At 42.7% G+C, this 25,546-nt stretch overlaps 1 protein-coding gene across 2 annotated transcripts in view; it reads left to right on the forward strand.

Annotated features, from left to right (window-relative positions):
* The window catches only part of LOC119723938, a 79,815-nt gene that overhangs the window by 9,513 nt on the left and 44,756 nt on the right, over positions 1-25,546 (forward strand). For both annotated transcript variants that reach the window (XM_038194851.1, XM_038194852.1), the window contains exons 4-21: positions 1,407-1,477; positions 3,086-3,190; positions 3,955-4,092; positions 5,913-6,017; positions 6,460-6,717; positions 8,001-8,142; positions 9,268-9,484; positions 10,885-11,065; positions 11,995-12,288; positions 13,615-13,981; positions 15,405-15,525; positions 16,439-16,609; positions 17,139-17,345; positions 18,276-18,550; positions 19,792-19,936; positions 21,162-21,371; positions 22,893-23,043; positions 24,518-24,801. In XM_038194851.1, coding sequence (XP_038050779.1) covers positions 1,407-1,477; positions 3,086-3,190; positions 3,955-4,092; positions 5,913-6,017; positions 6,460-6,717; positions 8,001-8,142; positions 9,268-9,484; positions 10,885-11,065; positions 11,995-12,288; positions 13,615-13,981; positions 15,405-15,525; positions 16,439-16,609; positions 17,139-17,345; positions 18,276-18,550; positions 19,792-19,936; positions 21,162-21,371; positions 22,893-23,043; positions 24,518-24,801 — 3,442 coding nt within the window. The remainder of the gene's footprint in view (positions 1-1,406; positions 1,478-3,085; positions 3,191-3,954; positions 4,093-5,912; positions 6,018-6,459; positions 6,718-8,000; positions 8,143-9,267; positions 9,485-10,884; positions 11,066-11,994; positions 12,289-13,614; positions 13,982-15,404; positions 15,526-16,438; positions 16,610-17,138; positions 17,346-18,275; positions 18,551-19,791; positions 19,937-21,161; positions 21,372-22,892; positions 23,044-24,517; positions 24,802-25,546) is intronic.

A 25,546-nucleotide genomic window follows, 5' to 3' on the forward strand; every position in this document is an offset into this window, starting at 1 on the left:
GGGCCCCCTTGATGACTCCCAACTATAGTTGGGCCAGCCCAACTGTGGTGCTACAGTTGGGACAGTTGGGACCGTCCTAACTATAGTTGGGACGATCCCAACTATAGTTGGGACAATACCATAGTTGGGCGTAACATTTACAAACATTTATCATAATCGATGCATCGCGCGCGTTCGGTAACGGAATCGCACTTGGGCTACAGGGACCATCGAATGTAGGCTGGGCATGAAGAACAAATCGCGTCGTTCAAACATTAACACGAGTCGGAAATTTAACGTGTTGTTCAAGATCGCGAGGGGAGCTCTCGGAATTGAACGGGAAATTTCACTTTTCATCTGGATCGTAAGTAAACTTCAGTACAACTATCTTAATTATCGATGTCTACCTCAGGTGGCGTATTTTAATTTGGAGGCCGTTTTGAGGGTGAAATCTGATGTTTTTTTTTGGAAAATGTTGGTTTTCGGGACAGTGACAGGATTGTGTTGTCCAGCTCGCACTATTAGCTTGGACCTTACTATCGCCAGACCATGTCCAAATGTTAAAAAAGGCGATAAGTTGGGTCCAAGTTACTCGGACTAGGCGATAGTCATGGTGTAGGGCCCCTGTTTCGTTTTGATCAAATTAGAGTCAAAAACGTTTTTTATTGCTGAAAATCACCTTTACAGTCAAAAGTAGACTTTTCTCAGTTATGACACCCGTTTTACAATTTTGAACAGATTCTTGGGGTAGAAATCACGATTTTCCTGCGCGGTTTGTTGTGCCTTACGATTCAGCGCGCCGTGCTTACGACGTGTTTTGTGAAATGGATCGCAGGACGCGTCGCAGCTGCAACGCGTCGTGGGATACGATGCGTCGCAGCGCTGCGATGCATCGTAAGTTACGATGAGTTTCGTGAAATCGGGTTATTGAGAATGTCGCCAACTAATTTTAAAGTGGATTTTGTACCCTCATAGTTAGTTATAGTATTAATTACTAGAACCGGGCCCAACACTACATGATCGCCACAAGTTTAAGCATAGAGCTAGCTATGAGCTCCGTGCGCTACCAAAAGAGGGCGCCCTTTTACCTAATCTGTGTAATAATGTAATTACACAGATTGTGAGCTTACTAACGGTACCTACAGCAATGGGTGGCTTTCCCCTTCTATTCCTTGGGGAAATAATAGCAACTTTTCACTCTTCTGTTGACATTTTTCAACAATAATATTTGGTACATTTTGTACACAAAAATCAAGAGCCAAGGACGATGTTCTGTTTAGCCGAATGTTCGGTGTAGCAGTGTTTGGTATAGTGACGTCCCACTGTACATGTACACAGTACAGGTTTCTTTTCCCCTGTCATGTCTGTAATTACTCATATGTGTATGTATGTAGGTCTAAGTAGACCCATTTCTTTCAATCCTGTAGGGACGTTGATTGCTGGTTTTGTTGCGAGGGATGGACTGGAACAGTGACTGGCCAAACTGGTTGTGATACCGGTAAGTTGATTCGGGGTCATTCCATGTCAAATCACCCAATGGGTTACACCCCACCCCCTTCAAATTTGCTCATATTTAGTATGTGGGGTAAGTTAGGCTGAAAAAGCTGAAATTTTAAGTTTTAGCGCCATCGGACAAACGGTTTTTGTGCTACCGCCCCCCATTGTTTAGCAATTTTGGTCAAAATGGGCGTGGCTGCCAATTTTCAAATGACCATATTTCCATAACCTGTGGGCCAAATTTGTTAATCTTGGTTTCTTTGGAAAGGTAACATCATAAGAAATCCAAATTTACCATTACTGTTCATGTTAGAGTAATTTAAAGTATGATGACCTTTTGACCTTTACTTTGAACTTGAATTTGACCTTGTGGATCACGTGACCTTGAGACGAACTTAGATGAAAATTAAACCCCAACATGTTTTCTACAAAATATCCAAAAATTGGGTGTATATATTTTTTTTTTTTGGTTTCTAGCTCATGTCAAAGTTGGCATACGTGTTGAAAAATGTGATATCCCTAAACAGAACATATTTCAGGGACAAAAAATGCCTACTTTAAATCCACTATATAGTCACTGCATAGGGATATCACATTTTGCAACACGTTTGCCAACTTTGACATGAGCTAGAAACCAAACAAAAAATATTATACCCCCATTTTGATATTTTGTAGAAAACATGGTGGGGTCTAATTTTCATCCAAGTTTGTCTCAAAGTCGGGTGATCCACAAGGTCAAATTCAAGGTCAAAGTAAAGGTCAAAAGGTCATTATACTTCAAATAACCCTGACATGAAAAATAATGGTAAATTTGGATTCCTTATGATGTTACCTTTCAAAAGAAACCAAGATTAACAAATTTGGCTTACAGGTTATGGAGATATGGTCATTTGAAAATTGGCAGCCACGCCCATTTTGACCAAAATTGCCAAACAATGGCGGGCAGTAGCGCAGAAACCGTTTATCCGACGGCTCTAAAACTTAAAATTTTAGCTTTTTCAGCCTACCTTACCCAATAAACTAAATATGAACCAATTTGAAGGGGGTGGGGTTTATATTTTAAAATTGTTTGGGTGATTTGACACGGAATGACCCTTCTATTACATCCAAACATTACCTTCACCCAATGGGAATCATAGATTTAGAGGGGGAGGGGGCGGGGGGGGGGGGGGAAGGATGCAGGACCCCAATTGCAGGGTGTGCCACAAACTTTGGTTCATATCGGCCCCCATTTCCTGAAAGGTGGATCAGTCCCTGAAAATTCACAAACATTATTTGGTCAAAAATTTATTTTGTACGAATGTGGTCTTATGGTGGATAAATGCAGGGGCATGGCGATCGGAGTGGTTGTGGGGGATGGGGGGGGGGGGGTTGACACCCAAATTATTCTCTCAGTCGGCAATTAGAGCCCTTGTCAGCAAAAGAATCACCCCGAATCAAAGCACAGAATGAGGGCTCATCCGATCCTGGGGTATTGTTAGAGGAGACTTCAGAATGGGGGTCGTTCGTCCCCTCCCCAATTAATCATTTTGATCAGCAGGCTTGTTCTGTTGGAAAAATCTAGTGCGGTTAATATCATTACATTGGAAGTTTCTTGTTTTCTTTTCAGCCATTTGTTGGGACATTGAGAACTGGTGTCCAAATGGAGGGACGTGCAGTGAGCCAGATACGTGCATCAACTGTAACTCTGGCTACTACTCCCCACGATGTGACGGTACTCTACTCTAAGAATGTTCTGTGAAAACAGTCAGAACAATGTTGAACTTTTTTATGCCAGAGGTTTTTTGGCTTTATAATGCCAGAAGTTTTATTTTGTTAGTGAAGAAGTCCGCCTCATCCCATCAGTGTTATAGTTGTGTCCATCACAATCCCAGTCACAAGTAATCACAAGTCGTGTCAAAAGAAATCACAAGTCCAGTCACAAGGAATCACGAGCCCAGTGACAAGGAATCACAAGTCTAGTCACAAATAATCACAGGTCCAGTCACAAGTAATCACAAGTACAGTCACAAGGAATCACAAGTTATCACGTATCCAGTCACAGGGAATCTCAAGAAAGACGGACGGTTGGAAATTTCCGTTAGTAGCTGTCTTTTTTCTTTTTTTTTGGCAAACCCTGCGCAAGCATTGGCACGACGCACACGCGCGCGCGGTTGCTATAATTCGTCGCATCAGTGCGCGAAATCGTGTAGCTGCAATAGTCTCAGTGAGAAGTGTCTCGGATGCTGAATTCAGGCCCAATTCAAAACATGATTCAGCAACTTTTTGATTTGAAATCGAGATCCAAGAATGCTGTTTTTCTCGAAATATACAGCTGAAGCTGAGCTGAAAATTCATCGGGTTAGTTGTTCAGCACCCTTCTTTAGATTTTGAGCACGTTTGTTGCTTCAAACAAATTACAAATGATGGGCTGTACCTTTAAGATTGAGCTTTATTTTTTTACACAGCTCATGGTCTGCTTCTATTGTTATATTCCAGAGTGCACAAGTATCGATTTCTGTGATAGTGTAACATGCACCACTGACTCAGACCAAATTTGTCAGAACTGCAACGGAGACTATGGCACTGCAATTGGAGCAGCCTACAAGAAGTCAGCTGACCAGAGGCAGTGCATAAGTAAGGAGCTGTTGTTCAATATTTAGCAATTGTACAGGGTGAGTAAAAAAAAACGAAACCCAAATGTCGGGACCACTTTTGTGGTGAAGTTCTGAATGTAGCACTTTCAAAATCTAGGATATAAAAGCCCATTTCAAAAGCTTTAGTTAAGTACAAGAATCATTGAAATCACTCATGTAATTTTCAAGTTACGGAGTTTTAAACACAGCCACCGTTTTAAGGTTCTGTCCACGGATCACAAAAAAGTTCACTGTTCTCTCGGCAACACAAAAACAAATCACATAGGGATGTGTGTGAATTGTTTTCGTTTTGCTGAAAGAACACACACCTTTTTTGTGATCCGCGGACAGAACTTTAAAACGGTGGTTGTGTTTAAAATTTCGCAACTTGAAAAGGACATGAGTGAATTGAATGATTCTTGTACTAAAAGAAAGCTGAAGAATTGGGCTTTCATATCCTAGATTTTGAAAGTGCTACATGCAGAACTTTACTAATAAAACTGTCCTGACATTTGGGTTTCGTTTTTATTTTACTCAACCTGTAGACTGCTATGATATGGTACATGTATTTGGCATTTTTAACACCAAAAAGCGTTTATCACCCGAGGCGAACTATGCGCCCTGTAGGGGTTACAAACAGTATATCCCACACAGTAGCGGCGCCAGACTCTAAAATTTGGGGGGCATGGAAATATTTTTTTTCGGGGGGGGGGGGGGGGCGTCAAAATAAAATCTGATGATATCCAAAATCTATTGGGAAAGTAAGGATTGAGCCCAATAACTAAATGGCAACTAAAAGCCTGTGCGTGCCCATTGTCAATGGTCCGGGAATAAGCCACCAGCGCAACTTAGGCCAAAAAAAAAATCTCCGGTTTCTGGTATGGAGCTTGCCCAAAAAGTGGTGCGGCGACGCGGCTTTTTTTTTTTTTTTTTACCTGATTTTTTTTGCTTGAAATGTCGGCTGATGACTGCAAATGGTGCCCGACTAAACTTAGTGCAAATATATGGGAGTCCAGAGAGGCCACATAAAGCTTATTCTCGACCATAACCCAATCTAAAAACACGTTAAAATTGTGCAGCAGCAGGATTCCAGTCAAACCAGTGAGTTTGGCGGTTTTGAGACGTCATCTTTCATTGAAAAAAAAACGTTATCATTTTGCCGACGCGCATGGCTACTGCGTGCATTCCAGAAACCGGAGACTTTTTTTTTTTGGCCTTAGAGGTGTAGTTGTTTTTTATGAATGAGAAATGTGTCAAACCGCAGAATGGTGTATGACAAATGTATAACAAATGTTCAAAGACGTTGGCTGCACACTATCTACGGCTGTATAAATGCATGCGTGGCGTGTTTTGTCTGCCAAAGTACCAATGTCTATAATGCTTTCATTGGCCCAAAATGTGTCCACAATTTATTTATCTGAACAGCGAAGAAAATAAACAAAAATAATCTATTTGTCGATAAATTATTGGGAGAAACTTGGGCGGGGGGAGCAAACTTGGGGGGGGGGGAGGGCACTATAACCGTTATCATGCAAAACCTTGTTATCCGTTGTGTTCACAAGCACACCCTCACCAGCAAAGGAAACACAGTTGGGGGTGACATACCGACTCCATCTTGCCTGACTGCAATTCATTTGCCGCGAAGCGCGGCCACTGTGTGTAAATAGTACAAAATCCCTGGTGTACGTGCGTCACACACAAGGAACGGTGCGCGTGAACTAGCGAAATGTCCTTCCCGTGGGACGTTGTTGTTAGGTAAAAGGGCGCCCTCTGTTGGTAGCGCACGGAGCTCATACCGTTTTTTTTTTGCCACTTCACCAGAGCAATGTTCATGGAGGTCAGACAGCGATGCCTGCTACCCAGGCTCCTGCACAGACGCCCGGTGCACATGCAGCAGTGGATTCTCGGGACCAGACTGCAGAACACGTCAGTAGTTACTGGTTATTTTTTCTCAAACTCATTTGACATAAGCTGGGAAACCATGGCAGCTAGTGACAGTAAAATGTTATAGAACCCAAAAAGATTTTTTTGGGTGGTCTGATGGGTTTTAATTTATTGAAATCTCAGTGACTACACACTTCGTTATTGTACTGAAAATTGTTTGGAAAACGTTAGGCCCTCACTTTCAAATCACTGTTCAAGTGTCCTTTCACTTTTTATTATTATTGTTATTATTATTATATTCTCTGTAGGGCCTACTGAACTAAAGAATCCTCAAAAGCACCCTAGGCACTGTAAGCTCGTAAAACTCTGGAGAGAGAAAAGGGCCAGATCCAGAACGCTATTTTTTAGGGGGGGGGCGGCCAAAATAATGTTTGTTCCCAAAAAAAGACTAGCAATACATTCCTTGGTTTTTCTTTCCCTGAAGTGGGCAGCAGTCAAGCTCCAGTCCTGTCAGAGCACCGTGCCACCCTGATCATGGGGACGACAACTCTGGAATCCCCCACGGTCCTGGGCAGTACGGACACCGTCTACACCAACGTGCGAGACTTCGCAAGTGTCAAGGTCAATTGGAAGAGCTCCTACCAGCCTGCGGGCCTTCCGAACCCCAGCGGCGGCGATCACCCGTACATCCACAGCGTCGGGCTTGGGATCGTATCTGCGAGTGTAATGGTTGATGTTAACAGTGAGTGAATATTAGTGTTAAAATTCCATCACAAGTCCATCACAAGTCTATCACAAGTCATCCAGTCCTTAAAGGGAATGTACATCATTGGCCTTTGCTGTAATTTTCAGAAATGAACTGTTTTAGGGGTTAGTATAATAGATCAAATATTGTTACACTGACATTTTTGAAGTTTGGTGTTCGAAAAGGTTGGAAAAACCAAGAAAAACAAAAATGTTCAAGTAGTCTGATTCCCTGACTCCACAAAAGATGAAATGGATCAATTTATAGATGATGGAAAATTGTAAGGCAAGGGAACCAGTCTAGCTGGCCTGCACCCGTTCATGAACATGTAACCAATAGCAAACAAAATTTGGACTGAAAAAAATGGTAAATTTGGAGCAGTAGTTGAAAAATAATTAGGTTTTTCCAACGCTGGAAATGTTGGAAATGTTTACAAAAATACCATTTTCTTGAAAATGACTTCACACCAGGTGTCATAATTTTACAAGATGCTTGAAACTGTCATTTACCAACATCCTAGTAAGGTATTTCGTAAAAACTTGGTAGTTTTATTTTTCGATGTTTGCAAATGTTGTATATTCCCTTTAAAGGTACAGTCCATCATTTGCAGCTATCCTAAAAGTTACTGACGTAATTATTGTTGAAAAGTATACTTGGTTTAAAGATAGTAATGGGACTAAACTCCCTGTGAAATTGTTCTTTCTGGCAAGCTGTCGTTTTGGAAAAAAAACAATGAAAGAAGGCCTTTCCAATGATGCGTCTACAAATGTATTGTAGCCATCGAGCTAAAACTCTCACATGTTATGCAACCTACTTTATTTCATTTTGAGCAATTTAAATTTGTTGCTTCAAATGAATTGGGCCTGAATTCAGCGTCCGAGACACGTTATCACTGAGCCGATTGCAGCTACGCGATGTCGCGCACTGATCCGACGAATTATAGCAACAGTCGTGCCAACGCTTGTGCGTGCTTCGCTGAATAGAAAAATAGAACTACTAACTGAAATTTCCGACGGTGCGTCTTTAGACGCGTCATAGAAAAGGCCTTCTTCTGTTGATTTCTTCAAAATGACAGCAAGCAATGACAGCTTGCCAGAAAGAATAATTTTACAGGGAGTTTACTCCCCTTACTATCTTTCAACCAAGTATGTTTTTCAACAATAATTACGTCAGTTACTTAAGCTGCAAATGATGGACTGCAGCTTTAAGCACTACATTCTCCGTCTTCTCCTTCATATCCAATGATCTAAACCGTCTTTCTTTGCCTTTCCGTTCATCAGAGGCCCAGGGAGGAACCTATTCCATCGCTTCTCGGACTTGTTCAGGGGCTGGATCTCGGCTGTCGCCTAGAACCGATTTTGTCACGTGCGAATACGAGTTCTCTCTAGACTACAGCTCATGGACTCCCTCCACTGGAGATGTGTAAGTCTTCGTTAACCTTAGAATAGCCTCTTGTATTGGCCATCTAACCTCGGTTGTTCAGTGACCGATATTTTGTGAAATTCTGTAAGCTAGTAGAAAATTCCCGGCTTAGTAATTACTCTAAGTTTTAGCTCAATCAAACCTTTTTTGGGTGTAAATACTGGGTCGCAAATAAAAAGGAAAAAATAGCACATGCCTGCTAACTGGGCTTGGCTACAAGAGAAAAATGAGAACGGGGACTTTGTGTCGAAGTGGCTTTTTCACAAAAAATAAAGTTCCGGTATTTAAAGCAGACTCTGTGGCATCTCTTTAAATCTCCTTTTTGAGTCAGAAACTTTAACTTTGATCTTTAACGACTTCGCGCCAGGTTTTATTTGGCCGAAAATTTGCAAAATTTTCTAAAGAGGAAATTTTGCAGCCTACTTCTGATATACAGCCAAGTGCCACAAATTCTGATTCGCAAGAGTCATTTTAACAGTATTTGTATGATACTTCTTGTCGAAACCTCATATGTTAAAATACTCCGGGGTGTGCACTGGGGCGTACAACAATAGTCCGTGCATAACAGCCCCCACAATGGTCAGCACTTTTTGTGTGTGTGTACAAAAGGCACAAGGGATTAGCGTGTTTCGACGTCACCCGGAGGCGAGTCGAGGCAATCTTGACATTTAGATGTTGATGGGCCTTATTCATGAGTTGGCCATTTTTGTCAAGTTCCCTGAATGTATTTCATTAATTGTTAACTGTTGAATGGGATGGTGCCAGACTATTTATGCAGTTACAATGCAGCCTTATTTTACTGTCATTTTTTTTTTTAAATATGGCTTTAAACATTGGGGAATGTTTAATTACAAATTTTAAATTATTCATTGAAGCAGACTGGAATTTATTATAAATTAACTTGCTTTCATTTCTCTTTCCAAGTTCCAAATTTAAGATTTTACCTGACTTTTATTCAATATGGCTGACTCGTGAATAAGGCCCATACCTTGAACAGCTACCAAACAAACAAAATATTCAAACTGTAAGCTTACGTCTGTATCCATGCACTTCCTAAATCCTGAAATATTACCTCATAGCAATTTTTAGATTTTGTAATCTTTGTAATCTGCCTTTTTATTACAGTTTGAGGTATGATGTTGAGGCTGAAAATGGTGGGTATCTGAAGCTCTACAACAGAGACGTTCCCGTCGAATCCATCATCACACGCTACTATGATGGACAGACAGTGTCAGGCTATTCAACTTTCACCTTTGACTTTGTTGACCCCTACCACTGCGTGGATGTCGGCAGTGGATGCCGAACCACCATGCTGCATGCAGGGAGCGATGTTACCACACAGGTCAGAGCAAGTTCAGACGTAGCCTTTAGTCAAGTCCCATGCGCTAATACCCGGACACTGACGCACCCCGGATGCTGGCACGTAAAAAGACTAGCACGAGCGGCGAAGCCGCGAGGGCAATTACCATCTCGTAGAGAACGCTTATATTTTTCTTACACTTGTCTACCAATTTGGTAAACATGAATCATGCATGACATGTTGTGAATGCGTGCGCGTCTTGTTTTTAAGAACGCGTGTGGTGCACGCCCTCGGGAGCGCGTCATCACCTCCAAAATGGCATGTTTGTGGTGATTGGTTCATATATATCTGCAACATGCATGATTCATATTATTCATATGTACTTGAAAAAATGCATAATGATTAGCTCCACGAGATGGTAAAGGCGCTCATGGCTTCGCCATTCTGGTCGTTTTTCGTGCCAGAATCTGGGGCGCCATGCGTCCAGGTAGACACACGTGCCTTGATTAAAGGCTAGTTCAGACGAGGACCGTTAGTCGACAAGTGGTTGCTTCGTGAGGTAGCTTACGCCTGCCCGCTGTTGGCAACGTGCGAATGTCTCTTGTCGAGCCCTGGTCAAGACTCTTGATCCTAGCTCCCTGCGGTGTATTAAGATGTGTGCCGCTATTAATTGGTATACCAGTCATAGAACTATGTCTTCGGCTTCGGTTCCAAAAAGTCGCAACTAGAGTAGTCCAACTATCCTGCGTTTTAGTGAATTTTTTTTCTCGTCGAACTATGGTTAACTATAGTTCTTGCTCGAACTTGGTCAAAATGTTTTTGAACCATGACACTTATTTCAAACTGGCGTTCCAGAGTCATAGACAAAAGCACGAGTGTTGCACCCACCCCCCCCCCAAAAAAAAGACAAGAGAAAGAGGAGCAAAGTCTTATTGCTGTTAATTTGATTGGTTAGGGTGGGGGGGGGGGCAATGTCCCTGCCCACCCTCGAAAAATGATAATTTGAGATGTGCTGGAAAAGTACAGGGATTTCGGGGGAAATCCCTGTACTTTTCTAGGCACGTAGCGTGTATGTTTACAACCACCGCGCGAGCGTGCACAACTGACTGTAAACCATTTTGCGATCGCTGATTGGTTCCCTAGGAAAGTCGAGGGAGAAAATAAAGACAAATTTAAATGGTTACTACAGGATTCCCAAGACTTTAGTGTGTCGTTAGATATGCCTGATCCACTGTCGATCACTAGCGTCTGGAGCCAAGACTACCATCACGTAGTAAAGTGTCTTGCCCAAGAACACAACAATTATGTTCCCCTCTTGGTTCAAATCCATGTACCGTCACACATGGGCATCATGACCATTATTTGCGCTACCTTTAATAGCTTAACAACCGTGTCACACAAAACATTTACTGACTCCTTTTTTTTCCAATTTTTTTTCGAAGGCCACAACATCAATCACCTGGCAGGGATGGGCCGACGATCTCGCCGGCATTAAAGAGTACGACCTGCAAGTGCGACAGCTGTCGGGTAACCATGGCAACGAGATGACCGAAATCTTTGACAGTTCCGCCGTTTATAACGGGGTCACAAACTCTGGTCATAGCGTCACCTTTCCTCACGTTGGTATGTTCCCATTGTAGATGGGTTTGATTTCAAGTCGAAAAAGCCATTTTATTTTAACGACCCAATTTTTTATTGCAAGTTTGTTCAAATAAAGGCTTTATTTAAAAGGCTCATTGAAACATTGGCATAAATTACCTGCGCCCGATTTCAAAAAGTGCTGCGATGTGACGCAACCCGAGTTGTGACGTGTAACACATCACAACTCACGACACGTATGATCCATTTCATGAAACTTGCGATGTGTCGACTGTCACAAGTTACGACGTTTTTTGTGGTCATCGCAAAATAAGAAGCGTTCCCCGTAGCCAGTTTTATACCATAAAAATAATCGAGACCATAATACCGAGACAATGTATGTAAAGTTGTACAAAGAAAATGCCTGTAATAATTATGAATTAGTCAAAGTAGCTAGCAGTCCACTGAGACCTTTTTCCCTTTAAAATTGCACGTCCGCCATTTTGTTTTTACATTTTAAAAACTTTTGAAGAGGAGATCTGAGGACTCTTTCTTGAATGTCAGATGACTATTTGCTGTGCACTTGATAAGTACATACAACAGTGACCAAGTTGTGCTACAAATACACCTACTACATGTCGTATTTACAACGTGCATCTGCAGCGGATACACGCAGAGCAAAATGAAACGCTCATTTGCTGATTGTGCGTTTCGGTTTTGGGCGTATCGGCTTCCATAACACACCTGAATAGAATACAAACGCAGATATGCAAATAGACGTGCAAAAGCCGTTCAAAATGTCTAGTTCTCCATAGGTTTGTGCACAAATGTGGATGTGCCCAGCAGGCATCACTTTGTACATGAGTCAGTGCTCTAGTATTTTAATACAGCTCTATGTATGGACTTTTTTTTTTTTTGCGGTGTACAAAAGAGCGAGTTTTCAAATGCTCTTTCCTTTTCTCAAATCTCTTTAGGTGTGTACTCCATCATCCTGACTACCGTCGACAATGCCGGCAACACCAAACTCAGCAGACGCTTTGTGTTCTTTGACGACGACCCGAATGACGTCACCGTTCAGAACGATTCCCCTTTGCGCGTCCTCTCAGCGACCTCGAAATCTGAGTATGTCTGGCTGACCAGTCTAGGCCCCGACGGAGGGACGACTTCCGTGGAGCTTGATTGGGCGAACCGTTTCACCAACGCGCATCATCACAGCCAAGGATTGCTGAAACCCATCGGGTCTTACGTCAGTGGTCACATCGATAGCAGTGAGTACAAGAATTGGAACAAGACTGGGAAAGCCTAGTAAAGATGGTCCTAGGCCACACAAAATTCTATTTTATTTTTTTTTTTTTATATTACTTTCTGGTAATAAAACCAGCGAATCCTCAGTAGTGACCTATGCACTGTACATACCTGCCAACCCTTCCGAATTAGGCGGAATCATTTGTACAAAAATAAGAGCTGCATTCCGAATTACCAATTTTCGCCCTTACAAATTTCCTCAAAATCGTTTTCATTGTTAATTAAATACCGTCATTTTATGAACCAAAACGCCAAAATATCGGTCAGCACATTATCGATGCTACCGCCGGGCACCAGTCAGGTCATATATTACATATGTGAAAACGACTTGGAACCAGTGTGTTTGTCACACACTCATTTTTCGTAGCAACGTAAAGTTTTCCTACAATAATTTTGTCAGTCTCTTTTTGGATTACTGCAAATGATGTGCTCTAGCTACCTTACCTTTAAATATAAAAGGTGCACGCAGTAATTACAGGTGATGTGGGTACTATAAACACATTTACTTTGCATACCGAATATTTGCTGTATCGTTTTATTGGGTTATGTTTGTAGAGATTTGAAAGTGAACTTAAAGGTATAGTCCATCATTTGTAATTTGTGCATTTTGTTCGTTTGAAGCAACAAAAGTGCTCAAGATCTAAAGAAGGGTGCTGAACAACTAACCTGATGAAGTTTCAGCTCAGCTTTAGTTGCATATTTCGAGAAAAACAACATTCTATGATCTCAATTTCAAATCAAAAGTTGGTGAATCATGTTTTGAATTGGGGCTGAATTCAACATCCGAGACATGTTCTCACTGAGCTGATTGCAGCTATGCAATGTCCGACGAATTACAGCAACCGCACGCGCATGTGCGTCATGCCAATGCTTGCGCGGGCTTGGCCGAATAACAAAACGAATAAATTTGAAGCACTGTTGAAAAGGCCTTCTTTTGTTGATGTCTTCAAAATGACAGCTTGCCAGAAAGTATAATTTCATAGGGAGTTTAGTCCCCTTACTATCTTTCAACCAAGTATGTTTTTCAACAATAATTATGTCATTTACTTTTTGGATAGCTGCAAATGATGGACTCTGGCTTTAAATAACAAGTTCCAGCCGATAAGCTTTGAGAAATTTCTCCCCAACTGTTTTTCAGCAGTTTTAAGGCATTTATTTCCTCCTGGACTCTGTCGCTGAACGGTGTACACAGACGGAGTCATGGGCTGACGGTTCTTATAAAATAATGTCGGTGAGGAGCAAAACTCAATATTCAGTGGACAATGTTCGCTTGTTAATTTTCTTCTTAGATTACGACCAGAACTTTGGCCAGCGTGGCCGTGCGGCCATCCCGAACGAACAGGGCGTGACGCAATTCCGCGTTTTCAATGACATCGACCACAGCGGTGGCCGGACCACTGTCACCCCCAGCGACGACAACTCGGACCACTGGAGTAATGAAGCCACAAACACACGGGCGACCTACGACCTGACCCTAGTGGACGGTGATTCCATTCGGTTCTGGGTGGAGGCCAGGGACCTAGCTGGTCATTTTGTGAGGGACAGTGTGTTGGTGCACACTGATTCCTCCCCGCCTGTGATTGAAGACTTCTGGCTAGTACGAGACGGGGAGGTGAATCTAGCTGTTCATAATTCAGCCGATCTGCATGAAATGAGGTGAGAATTCTTCTCTGTGATTCATCATATAAGATCTGGTTGATCTTCCATATTTTTATTTAGAGGCAGCTTGAAATTTCCAGTTTTCTAGACATGAGGAGATTTGCCAGGAAAGCTAGAACTACTAACCATACTTAGAATATGGATGTCGCCATGGTCAGGTGATGGTCACGTTTTTTAGCCGATATTTTTTATTTTTATTAAATTACAAGCAAAAACTCACCTATCACAGGCTGTCAATCCTTTATGCAGCAAAGTATCCTCTCAAAATTACAATACGATCAAGCTGAACCCCCCAAAAAAGAACTTTTTAGTGCAGCTCCCGGAATGCACATCCCGGTTTTTTCCTAACGCCATCTGATTTGTGTAAGTTGGCATATAGTGCCGGGCTGCTACACATCGCAATACCATCTTTGGCGTGCAAGTTGCCAGACTAGACCAAAAACGCCATGTTCGGCCAGCGACTTTTTGTCAACCACTGGGCAGTTTTGCCTGGTAACCTATACACAAAATATAACCGGGGTTGTTGTGTTACTGATGTTCTGTTTATTGAGTTTCATTGTTCATTGTGTAATGTATATTGCCTGGTGCACCTAGCCTTGGTCAATGCTCTCGTCGTTATTCGTCCCGTACGCGGTCAATCGTCGGCATATATCCTCACGCCCTATGCACATGCATGTAAAAATACAGCGCGAACAGCGACCTCACGCGGCCACTATTTTTATGCAAATCAGTTGGAGACGATGTCGAGCCTTGGTTCAATCGCCCATGTGAGGTTTTGGGGGTGGTGCTCATTATGTTAATAGCCTTAGCTGACCTTAAATGTCGTTTTCTTATTGGTCGATCGTTGCGTGGAAACTTGCATAGTGAAACGTGGCACCGTACATAATCCATACACGAACACATTGTGTGTCTCTGCACACGGCACCAATGTACAAAAACTGTGGTTCCTGTCACGTCCACAAAAGGCGAATAGCTGGAAATAATTTGATGACATCCGGATTTACCAAGGTGTGATTGGACACTCCACATATTAGCCCCGCCTACATTATCTGTATTCGCATACGAGGTCGTACGCTGGAAATCAAGCGCAAAGTAAAGGAAAACATAAGCTTTGGCCGACGATTGAACCAAGGCTCGACATTGTCTCCAACTGATTTGCATAAAAATAGTGGCCGCGTGAGGTCGCTGTTCGCGCTGTATTTTTACATGCATGTGCATAGCGCATGAGTATATATGCCATGTATGCCGACGATTGACCGCGTACGGGACGAAAAACGACGAGAGCATTGACCAAGGCTAGGTGCAGCGCTGTGTTCCTCGAAGGGTGCTTTATAAATGCCTAATTGTATTGTACTGTATTGTATTCCTTGATAAATCTGAGGTTGTTTTTGATTGTTCAACAAATGTCTTTCTGTCACAGTGTTGTGTTCAGGACCTTTGACATTCACAGCGGTGTACGGACCATTCATTGGCGACTGTGGGACCCTGTGACAGAGACTGGATACGGGAGCCAGACTATTCCAGCCAGGCAGATCAATCCAGTGAGAACCATTGTCATAATATCATCAGCGTTTTCGCAAAGGGAAGTGTGTGGCCTAGTGGTTAGGGTTCGTGGCTCATGATCAGAGGGTCCGGGGTTCGAATCCAGCCGCTGGTCATATATTGTGTCCTTTGGCAAGGCACTTCACCCCCACTTGCCCCTCTCCACCCAGGAGTATAAATGGGTACCGGCATTAGCTGGGGAGTAACCTGCGATGGACTAGCATCCCATCCAGGGGGAGTAGAAATATTCTCAGTCGTTTCATGCTACTGAAACCGGAGATAAACACCGGCCTGATGAGCCACATTGGCTCGTGACAGACTTTACTTTACTTTTGCGAAGGGACGAATTGGGAAACTTAAATTTCACACACGCGTTTTTTTGGCCCCATAGAACAACGTGATAGAGTTTGAATTTGTCTCTTTGTGGAAACTCAAAATACGATTCAGGTGAAAGTTTCCCTATTGATCGTCATGATTCTCTACTTTTCAGTGCTATTGTATACATTTCTGTTGTTGGGATGTTAAAAAAATACCTCGAAAATCAACAATTTTTTTTATCTCAAAAAGAGTGGGGGGGGGGTATTTAATATCCCACCCCCCTGGTCAAAAAGCGGGGGAACATATGTGATGCGATCAAGGTAAATGAGTCGTTTGTCGACACTGGTCAAAAAATGTTTTATTACAAATTTGAAAAGAGCACAATCTCAGCATTACTGCTGTGAAAACCGCATGCTGATACCATCTTTAGTTCAAAAATTATGGAAGTCGGAACAGCAAGAGATGTGATGAAGTGATGTGATGAAGTGGCCCTATTTTGGCCTGTATCTCCACATGAAAATTCCCGACAAACGACTCATGTAGCTTGATCGCATCACGATTGATCGCCTGTTTTATACTCTTGTTTTTTCACAGGACACTGAAGACTGCGATCCAGTCAGCTGTATGTGTGTCCCAGTCGGTGATTGTTACGCTGTTGACTATAGTTTTAATCCAACATTCCACATAGGCGCCCATGACACTGATTACTTCATCACATTAACGGTTACCAACCATGCAAGACTCCTTACTACCGAGACAATCAGGGTATGTTTCAATGGTTTAATTCCACAAGTAATTTTTAAAAGAACGACTTATTGACGACCAAAAGTAAAAATTATTACTGAGGTGGCACAAAATCACTTGCAGTATGCCTGTATAGGGTGAGTAAAAAAAAACGAAACCCAAATGGCAGGACCAATTTTTGAATGGAGTTTTGCCTGTAGCACTTACAAAATCTAGGATATAAAAACCTAGTCATTACGCTTTCTTTAAGTACAAGAATCATTCAAGTCACTCACATACTTTTCAAGTGACGGAATTTTGAACATAAACACCAATTAAAGTTCTGTGCACGGATAACAAAAATAAAGTATGTGTTCTTTCAGCAAACCGAAAACAATTCTCATAGGGACGCATGTGAACTGTTTTCATTTTGCTGAAAGAACACTTACCCTTTAATAGCTTTAATTACATGGGTTTTTCTCAAATTAAGAAAGTGTTTAATATGTGCATAAGTGTAACAATTGCCAGGATTTATATCTTTATCATCTATAACTTCTACATCAAATCACAGATAACGGTAGATACGTCAGGCCCTCAAGCAGGTGTGGTGCATGATGGGATACGCGGGTCCAACGAGGTGGACTTTCAGGAGGGCAACGACCTCTCAGCTCACTGGGAGGGGTTCTTTGACAAGGAGAGCGGGGTCAAATTCTACCAGTATCTGTTTGACGATTCCTGCTGGATGAACGAGACGTCGATCGGAAGGGTCAAAGATGAGGTGATGATGAATTGTAATTTCTCTCTTCTTTTTATGCCCCGCCGACGAACGAATCTTGTCAGCGCGATAACTTGAGAAATACTTAACTCTTTCAGTGCCAAACTCGTACATGTACAAGGTATATTTGTTAGTAAAAAAGCGCCAACCTCGTACATGTACGAGGTAATGTTCGTGATTAAAATCGCCAAACCTCGTACATGTACGAGGTAGAGTAAGCATGTTATCAAAAGGGGGCACTCTCGCTCTTTCTAATGGTACCATTTTCATGCATGTACGACCTGTATTTATTTTTTTATTCGAGTTCTTGCGAGAGGACACAGCACTAAAACTCGTATTTTCTGCAAAAAGTGCGGAATTCCCCTGTGTGCAGGACAGTGTTTCAGGGTGTATTACTATGTATGTGACTACTATTGACTTTCCAATATACCAAGGATATACCAGAGAGCAACATCAACAAATTTAGTGAGTAAAACTTATTTACTTTTTTTTTACAGAATTTTGAACAATTAACAAAAACGCTCGAAGTTGGGCACTTTAGGGTTAAACTATTCAAACTTCGCGGGCACTGAAAGAGTTCATGACCTTCGAATTTGGTTTGTGGATTGCTCTTGGTATTGCATTTGGGGCCGAAAGGTTGTTTATTACATGCATTTCGATCGTCTCATAAGACAATAATGCCACAGTTATTCAATCTCATATAGTCTCAGTGGGGCATTTGTGTTTGTCAACACACTTGACTTGCTTTTCTTGTTCTTTTTTTTTCTGATAAAGGCATTTACTTTTAAATCATTGTTTCCTTGTAACGCTTCAAGATAAATTTAGAAATCAAACCCAATTTCAGAAATGAATACTTGGCACTGAGGGTTAGATCTCCTTGGTTTAAACAGACGACCGTAATCCCCGCCATTTTTCACATCGTCCATTCTTCAGATGACGAGAACCACTTCTACGCATGCGAGTTGGACAGCCCCCTCGCCCGGCCAGTACTACGTCACCGTCATCGCTTACAACCGAGCCCTGGAACCCTCAGAGGCCGTCTGTTCCGACGGTGTCGTGATCGATACCAGCCCACCGGAGTTGACCCAGATTGCTATCGGCTACGCCCGGATGTGGCCTGGTCTGGCCAAGGATGCCGAGGGTCGGGTGTGGTTCATCGACGAGCATCGCAGGAAGATGGAACTGATGAATGCATCCAGTGACTGCAGGTAGGGAGATTGCTGAGACTCCGATGTCTAGCCGAGCAGTCTGCTGAAACGCACGCTTGCATATGCATTCCCTGCAGGAACATAAGATGACCCTTAGCTTCATTTTGCGGAACATGCTGTATAATAATAATAATAATAATAATAATGGCGTCTTGTATTGCACTCATGTCCACCACAAAGTGACGCTCCTGGCGCTCTTATTATTACCCTGGCTTTAGCACGGCTGCCATTATGGCGCTCAAGCATTGAAGGAATTTCTTCCTACCAGGTACCCATTTACTACGCCTGGGTGGAGAGAGGCAATCGTAGTAAAGTGCCTTGCCCAAGCGCACAAGCACCATGTTCCCCGTCAGTATTCGAACCCACATACCACGGCACACGAGTCGAACACCGTAACCACTGGACCACAGCACCCCACAGTATGGTGCGCATTGGTTCACACACGTTGGTATTGCCCATAGCACGCCCAACTTATTTCCTTCATAATGTGCACAAACCGCATACAAACATGTAGTAGCAATAGTGTTCATTGTCGGGGTACTAATACAGGCATTAGAATAGAAGCTTGCTTAACGCCGGGATTATTTTTGCCGAAAGTTTCGTTTTTTCGCAAATCGCAAAATTTTCCAGCCAACTTCTGATATATACAGCCAAACCCCACGAATACTGATTTGCTAGAGTCATTTCAACAGATTTTCTTGCCGAAACCTCAAAAGTTTCAATACTCGGAGGGTGTGCACGTAAATTGTACTCAAGTTCAAGTTCAACACACGGCCCGACTCCACAGACTTTACGGACTTTGTGTGTGTGTACAAAAGGCACGAGGGATTATAGCATGTACAGTCGACTCTAGTGAGTACATACTCTGTTAATACAAATTCTGGTTATAACAAACATAAAGCCTTGGTCCCGACTGTGCAGTTATGTGCACAATGAATGGGACCAATGTTCCTCTGAATACAAATTTGGCTAGGTCCGAACGAGTTTGTATCAACGAGACTCGACTGTATAGACGTCAGCCGGAGGCGAGTCTAGGCAATTATGACATCTTAATCCATCATCCGTGCCTGTGTATATAAACAGCCAGTGCGTGTTATCACGTACTCTGACGCGAACTGGTTAAAATGACACAGGTTGATGTGTTTATTCTGTGTCCTTGATTATAGTTAGATCAGTGGGTTTAAATTATACCCATGCAGCTTTGTATACTAACGTGTGTTACTTACTGTTCTTGCACACAGTGCTAAGGCTGCCCTGGTAGATGATTTGTCTGTTTATCCTGAGATGTCTGGCACCAACGACACCTCAGCAATCCTTCAAGGAGACCTAGACTGCCTCTGGATCTCAGCCGTCCAGCAGAAGTTCTACCTTCCTACCGACAAACATGTACGATTTACAGATTGTTGTGTCCGTGCAACAAGGTCGTATCTCCTAAAATGGGCAGTACGTGAAATGCGAGTTTCAGAATATCAAAAGGTTGTATCTCACTTAAAATGACCCGGATGTACACACACAGTCAATTGATGTCGAGATACGACCTTGTTGCACGGAGCGTATCCGCGCGAGATACGACTTTGTTGCGGAATTGGGTTATGACCTTGTTGCACTGGCGCGACGAGATATGCTTGATTGAGCGTTAGCTGGTCCAGTCAGAACTGACTTGGTTTGGTTGGGCTGGGCTGGGCTGGGCTGGGCTGGGCTAAAGTTGGATTGGGGTAATCTGGTTTGGGTTCAACTGGGTTGGTCTGTGCTTGGATTGGAGCTAGATTAGGCTAAACTGGGTTGATCTGTGCTTGGATTGAAGCTAGATTAGGCTAAACTGGGTTGATCTGTGCTTGGATTGAAGCTAGATTAGGCTAAACTGGGTTGGTCTGTGCTAGGATTGAAGCTAGATTAGGCTAAACTGGGTTGGTCTGTGCTTGGATTGGAGCTAGATTAGGCTAAACTGGGTTGGTCTGTGCTGGAATTGAAGCTAGACCAGGCGGAGGTAGTCGTGCTTGGGTCAGCTGCGAAGTTTTAAAGGGAAAATACAAAATTTACTTTTGCTGTAATTTTCAGAAATGGATGGATTTGGGGGGGGTAAGTATTTTATAGCAAATATTGTTACACTGACTTTTTGTTCGTTGTGTTCGAATTTTTGTGTTCGTTGATGCTGAAAAAAACAAGAAAAATAATAATGTTCCTGTAGTCTGGTTTCCTGACCCACTTAAGATGAAACGGAGCAATTGATAGACGACAGGGAATTGTAAGGTCAGGGAACCAGTCTGCTTGGCTTGTATCCATTCACAGGTGTGTGATCGATTGCAAACAGAAAGTAAACTAATATGTTAAATTGGGGGAAGCATTTGAAAAGCCATTTTTTTCAAACGCTGGTCGGCCGACCAGCGTTGGAAATTATACAAAAATACCACTTTTCTCGAAAATGACAGCACACCACGTGCCATGATTTTACAGGATGCTTTAGACTGTCATTCACTAACAGTCCAGTAAGGTATTTCATAATAATTTGGTAGTTTTGTTTTTTTGATGTTTGCAAATGTTGTATATCCCTTGAAGTCAACCTGAAAACCCCTTCAGATTCCTGACTGCATATTATTTTTGTGTCTGACAGTTGACAATCTCCTGGAGTGGAGAGGATGCAGAGAGTTCAATCTATGACTACGAGGTGGGTTACAGCTCAAGCCGCGTCATCGACTTCTTCACCTCCATGTCGACATCGGGGCACGATCACTTCGTGTTGCACCATCCTCACTTCAGCCATGGATCTGTGCTATATCTGACTGTGTTGGCTATCAACAAAGCTCAGATGTCTACATCCAAGGTTTGTTATATATCGTAAAATGATCATAAACTCCAAGAAACAGTTGGTGCGATTTCTATTCACAACCCCTGATTGGAACACCGTGGTCAGTTTTATGCATATAAGACTCAGAAACTCTTTTAAAACCCTCCAACGCAGAAAGCCCATTTACTAATACGCTTACAGTAAGGGGTCCCTCCGGGGACCCAGATATTTAGCACCTTGGTTTGAGGCTACACAACACTGTATCTATATGTACATGATCTCGACATATCTGTAGACTATAAATAAGGAGGTCATTGACAGGAAACATATGTTGTATACATAGTCTGTGGTCAAGTCGTGCACTGCGCGGATACCCGCAAGTGACCTTGTTTTGTGCATGTGTATATGGGCAGCCCAGGTTGTCAGGCTCAGATATGCCTGAACCGGGGTCACACACTAAAGGTGACTGCATATATCCTTAGCGGGTGTCTCTGGCTAGGATTAGATGGAAGATCACCAGAATTGGTTTGAATTTGTTTTTTTTATTAAGGTAATTAACCAAATTGGGTCCCCAAAAGGGCTAGTTTCTGCGTCGGAGAGTTAAATTGACCAGCACCTGATTACACGAAGCGCTGCAATGCATCGTATCCCGAGTTACGACGTGTAACATAACTCGCGATGCGTCGTATGATCCATTTCAGGAAACTTGTGATGTGTTGCACGCGTCGTAAGTTCCTTGACAACGGCTTAAAACACGTCGCAAGTTACGACGTGTCTAGTGGTCATTGCAAAATAAGAAGCATCCTTTTCTTAGTCAGTTTTATGCCATAAAGATACATATTGTATACGAGACTATAATACCGAGACAATGTGTGTAAATAGAAAATGCATTGAACAATTATGAATTAGCGTGGAATATCGCAGTTGAAATTTCAAAGCAGCTATACCATTCACTGAGAGCTGGTTTTCCTTTAAAGTTGCATTACACGTCCGCCATTTTGTTTGACGTTTTAAAAAATTTGAGGGGAGATCCAAGGACTCTTTGTTGAATATCAGACAACTATTTACTTTAAGCACATGAAACAGTCTCTGAGTAGTGCTATAAATACACCTACAACGCGTCACAGTTACGACGTGTTTTGTAAAATGGATCGCAGGACGCAGCACTGCGATACATCGTAGGTTACGATGAGTTTCATAAAATCTGGTGCTGGACTGTAGAGCTAGGATTGTGCTGTGAATTTATAACATCAGTTTGGATGTGGTCTTTAGAAAGTGGCTTTTATTTTTGGGATGAAGACTTTGCTTTGACTCTTGCACAAGTTTGCTTGATCTGATCCTTGACATTGATGAAATGGACCTGAAAATTGCGAGAACTGAAGATTGATGCCACTAATGCCACAGACGATATTAAAGCATGATGTGACTCTCGGTAATTATAGGTTAGTGTTCTCCAAGAGTGGTCACCTCGCTGAATGTGATGCCACTCCTTTCAATGTTTTGCCGTACAAGCTTTGAAAACTTTTAATATTTGGAAACTTTTTGATATCCCTGCAGGTAATTGGTCCAATTATAGTAGATACCACCCCACCCATGTTTGTTGGGAGTGTCTCTGTCCATGTGGAGGATGACTACTTGATAGCTGAATGGGGAGATGATGGCTTCATTGATGATGAGGATACCAGCCTGAGATACCAAGTTGCCATCGGTGAGTCAAATGTAGATAGTGTTGGTTATTGATCCAAAGTGCCCCGCCCATGTTAGTTGGGCGTGTCTCTGTCCATGTGGAGGATGAATACTTGATTACTAAATGGGGAGATAGTGGCTTCATTGATGATGAGGATACCAGTCTGAGATACCAAGTTGCCATCGGTGAGTCAATCAAAACCTAGATAGTGTTGATTAATGGTCCAAAGTGCCCCGCCCATGTTAGTTGGGCGTGTCTCTGTCCATGTGGAGGATGAATACTTGATTACTAAATCGGGAGATAGTGGCTTCATTGATGATGAGGATACCAGCCTGAGATACCAAGTTGCCATCGGTGAGTCAAATGTAGATAGAGTTGGTTATTGGTCAAAAGTGCCCTGCCCATATTAGGTGGGCGTGTCTCTGTCCATGTGAAGGATGACCACTTGATTGCTGAATGGGGAGAAAGTGGCTTCATTGATGATGAGGATACCAGCCTGAGATACCAAGTTGCCACCGGTGAGTCAATCAAAACCTAGATAGTGTTGATATATGGTCCAAAGTGCCCCGCCCATGTTAGTTGGGCGTGTCTCTGTCCATGTGGAGGATGAATACTTGATTACTAAATGGGGAGATAGTGGCTTCATTGATGATGAGGATACCAGCCTGAGATACCAAGTTGCCATCGGTGAGTCAATCAAAACCTAGATAGTGTTGATTATTGGTCCAAAGTGCCCCGCCCATATTAGGTGGGCGTGTCTCTGTCCATGTGGAGGATGAATACTTGATTACTTTATGGGGAGATAGTGGCCTCATTGATGATGAGGATACCAGTCTGAGCTACCAAGTTGCCATCGGTGAGTCAATCAAAACCTACATAGTGTTGATTATTGGTCCAAAGTGCCCCACCCATATTAGGTGGGCGTGTCTCTGTCCATGTGGAGGATGAATACTTGATTGCTGAATGGGGAGATAGTGGCTTCATTGATGATGAGGATACCAGCCTGAGATACCAAGTTGCCATCGGTGAGTCAACGAAATGAACTGTGTGATTTTTCCATGCAGTGTGATTAGCTTGCCCTACAGCATGTCCCAAAAAAGTGTCCGTCAGACTATTTTTTTGTAAATAACTACAAAACCATGAGGTCAATTTTGCATTTTTAAAATTGTGCAGATACTTCTTATCCTTGGCCTAAACCCCTGTGAGTTTCAGTTAATTTCAGTCACGCATCACTGCACAATTGTCAATTGATCACAACAAAACTGTTTGACCCTGCGACCAAGTTCCGACTTTGAGACGTTCCCTTGTACAGCCAACAATTCAAGAAATATTGATATTGTCTCTGCCAAAGTATTGTTTCGACTGTTGTCTTGTAGTGAAATAACTATTTATGCAGCATTTGATCAACGATGCTCTTTCTATTAAACTATTAAACTTCACAATAAGAAGAGTTCTCCTCAATATTTGATCAAAATCTTTTACTGCCTCATTCCAGGGAGCACCCCGGGCGGCGCAGAAACTCTCCCTTTCCAGGAAGAGAAAGACTACAAAATTGGTCCGTGTTCATCCCGCACCTCCTGTGCTGCATTCTCATTGGCTGACCTAGACTGGCATCTCCATGGCGATCATGAGTATTACGTGTCGGTCAGAGCGCAGAATGGCGCTGGGTTAGCTACGGTGGGGACGTCATCGGTTTATAGACATATCGTGCAGTTACCATCCCTGGGTGTTGTATTGGATGTCGCCCCCCGTGGGGAACAGGTCAACATGGACTTTGGGGTAATGTATCCTGAAATCATTCCTCCTGCATCTTTTCTGTAACTAATTGTTTATTTCCCTAAATTTCTATGAACCCAAGAAACATGTCACAAGTCCATAATAGTGATGTGCATCGGGTCGGGTTGACGAGGCCAAACTGACCCAAGACATTTATTTTATAAACCAATTCCAAACAGAAACCGAACTGGACTCCCGAAAACCGACCCTACCCGACCCGACAACAATTCAAAGAAAACAGACCCAAACCGATCCGAAACCCAACTGAACCGAAAACCCCCCGAATATCTGGCTTCAGCAAATATGTTCTCTTTTTGCACCTGAACTGACCTGCTTTGCGTAAAAAAAATGTCAGCTTCAGTACCGAATCATGCCATGCAGCACTCACAATGTTATAGACCGATCGAGACAGACCGCAAACCATTTTTAGTCGCACCGCGCGCAGTGACTCTGTACTAAATAGTTCACCACATGAATTTCCATTCTGTTTCGGTTAATTTCGGTTTATTTTGGGTTTGTCTAAAATGGCTTACCGACCTGACCCGACCTGAAAATCCCAAACGCAAAACAGAAATCGACCCGTCCCGAACCGAAGTCGGTTTCGGGTCGGGTCGGTTTCGGTTTAGGGTTGGTTTCGGTTTAGGGTCGGGTCGGTTTCGGTTTCGGGTCTGGTTTGCACAACATTAGTCCTTAACAAGTCAAGTCGCAAAACAGAAATCGACCCGTCCTGAACCGAAGTCGGTTTCGG

This window comes from Patiria miniata, unplaced genomic scaffold, assembly GCF_015706575.1.
Source record: "Patiria miniata isolate m_02_andy unplaced genomic scaffold, ASM1570657v1 HiC_scaffold_17, whole genome shotgun sequence".
In the NCBI taxonomy this organism is placed as follows: domain Eukaryota; kingdom Metazoa; phylum Echinodermata; class Asteroidea; order Valvatida; family Asterinidae; genus Patiria; species Patiria miniata.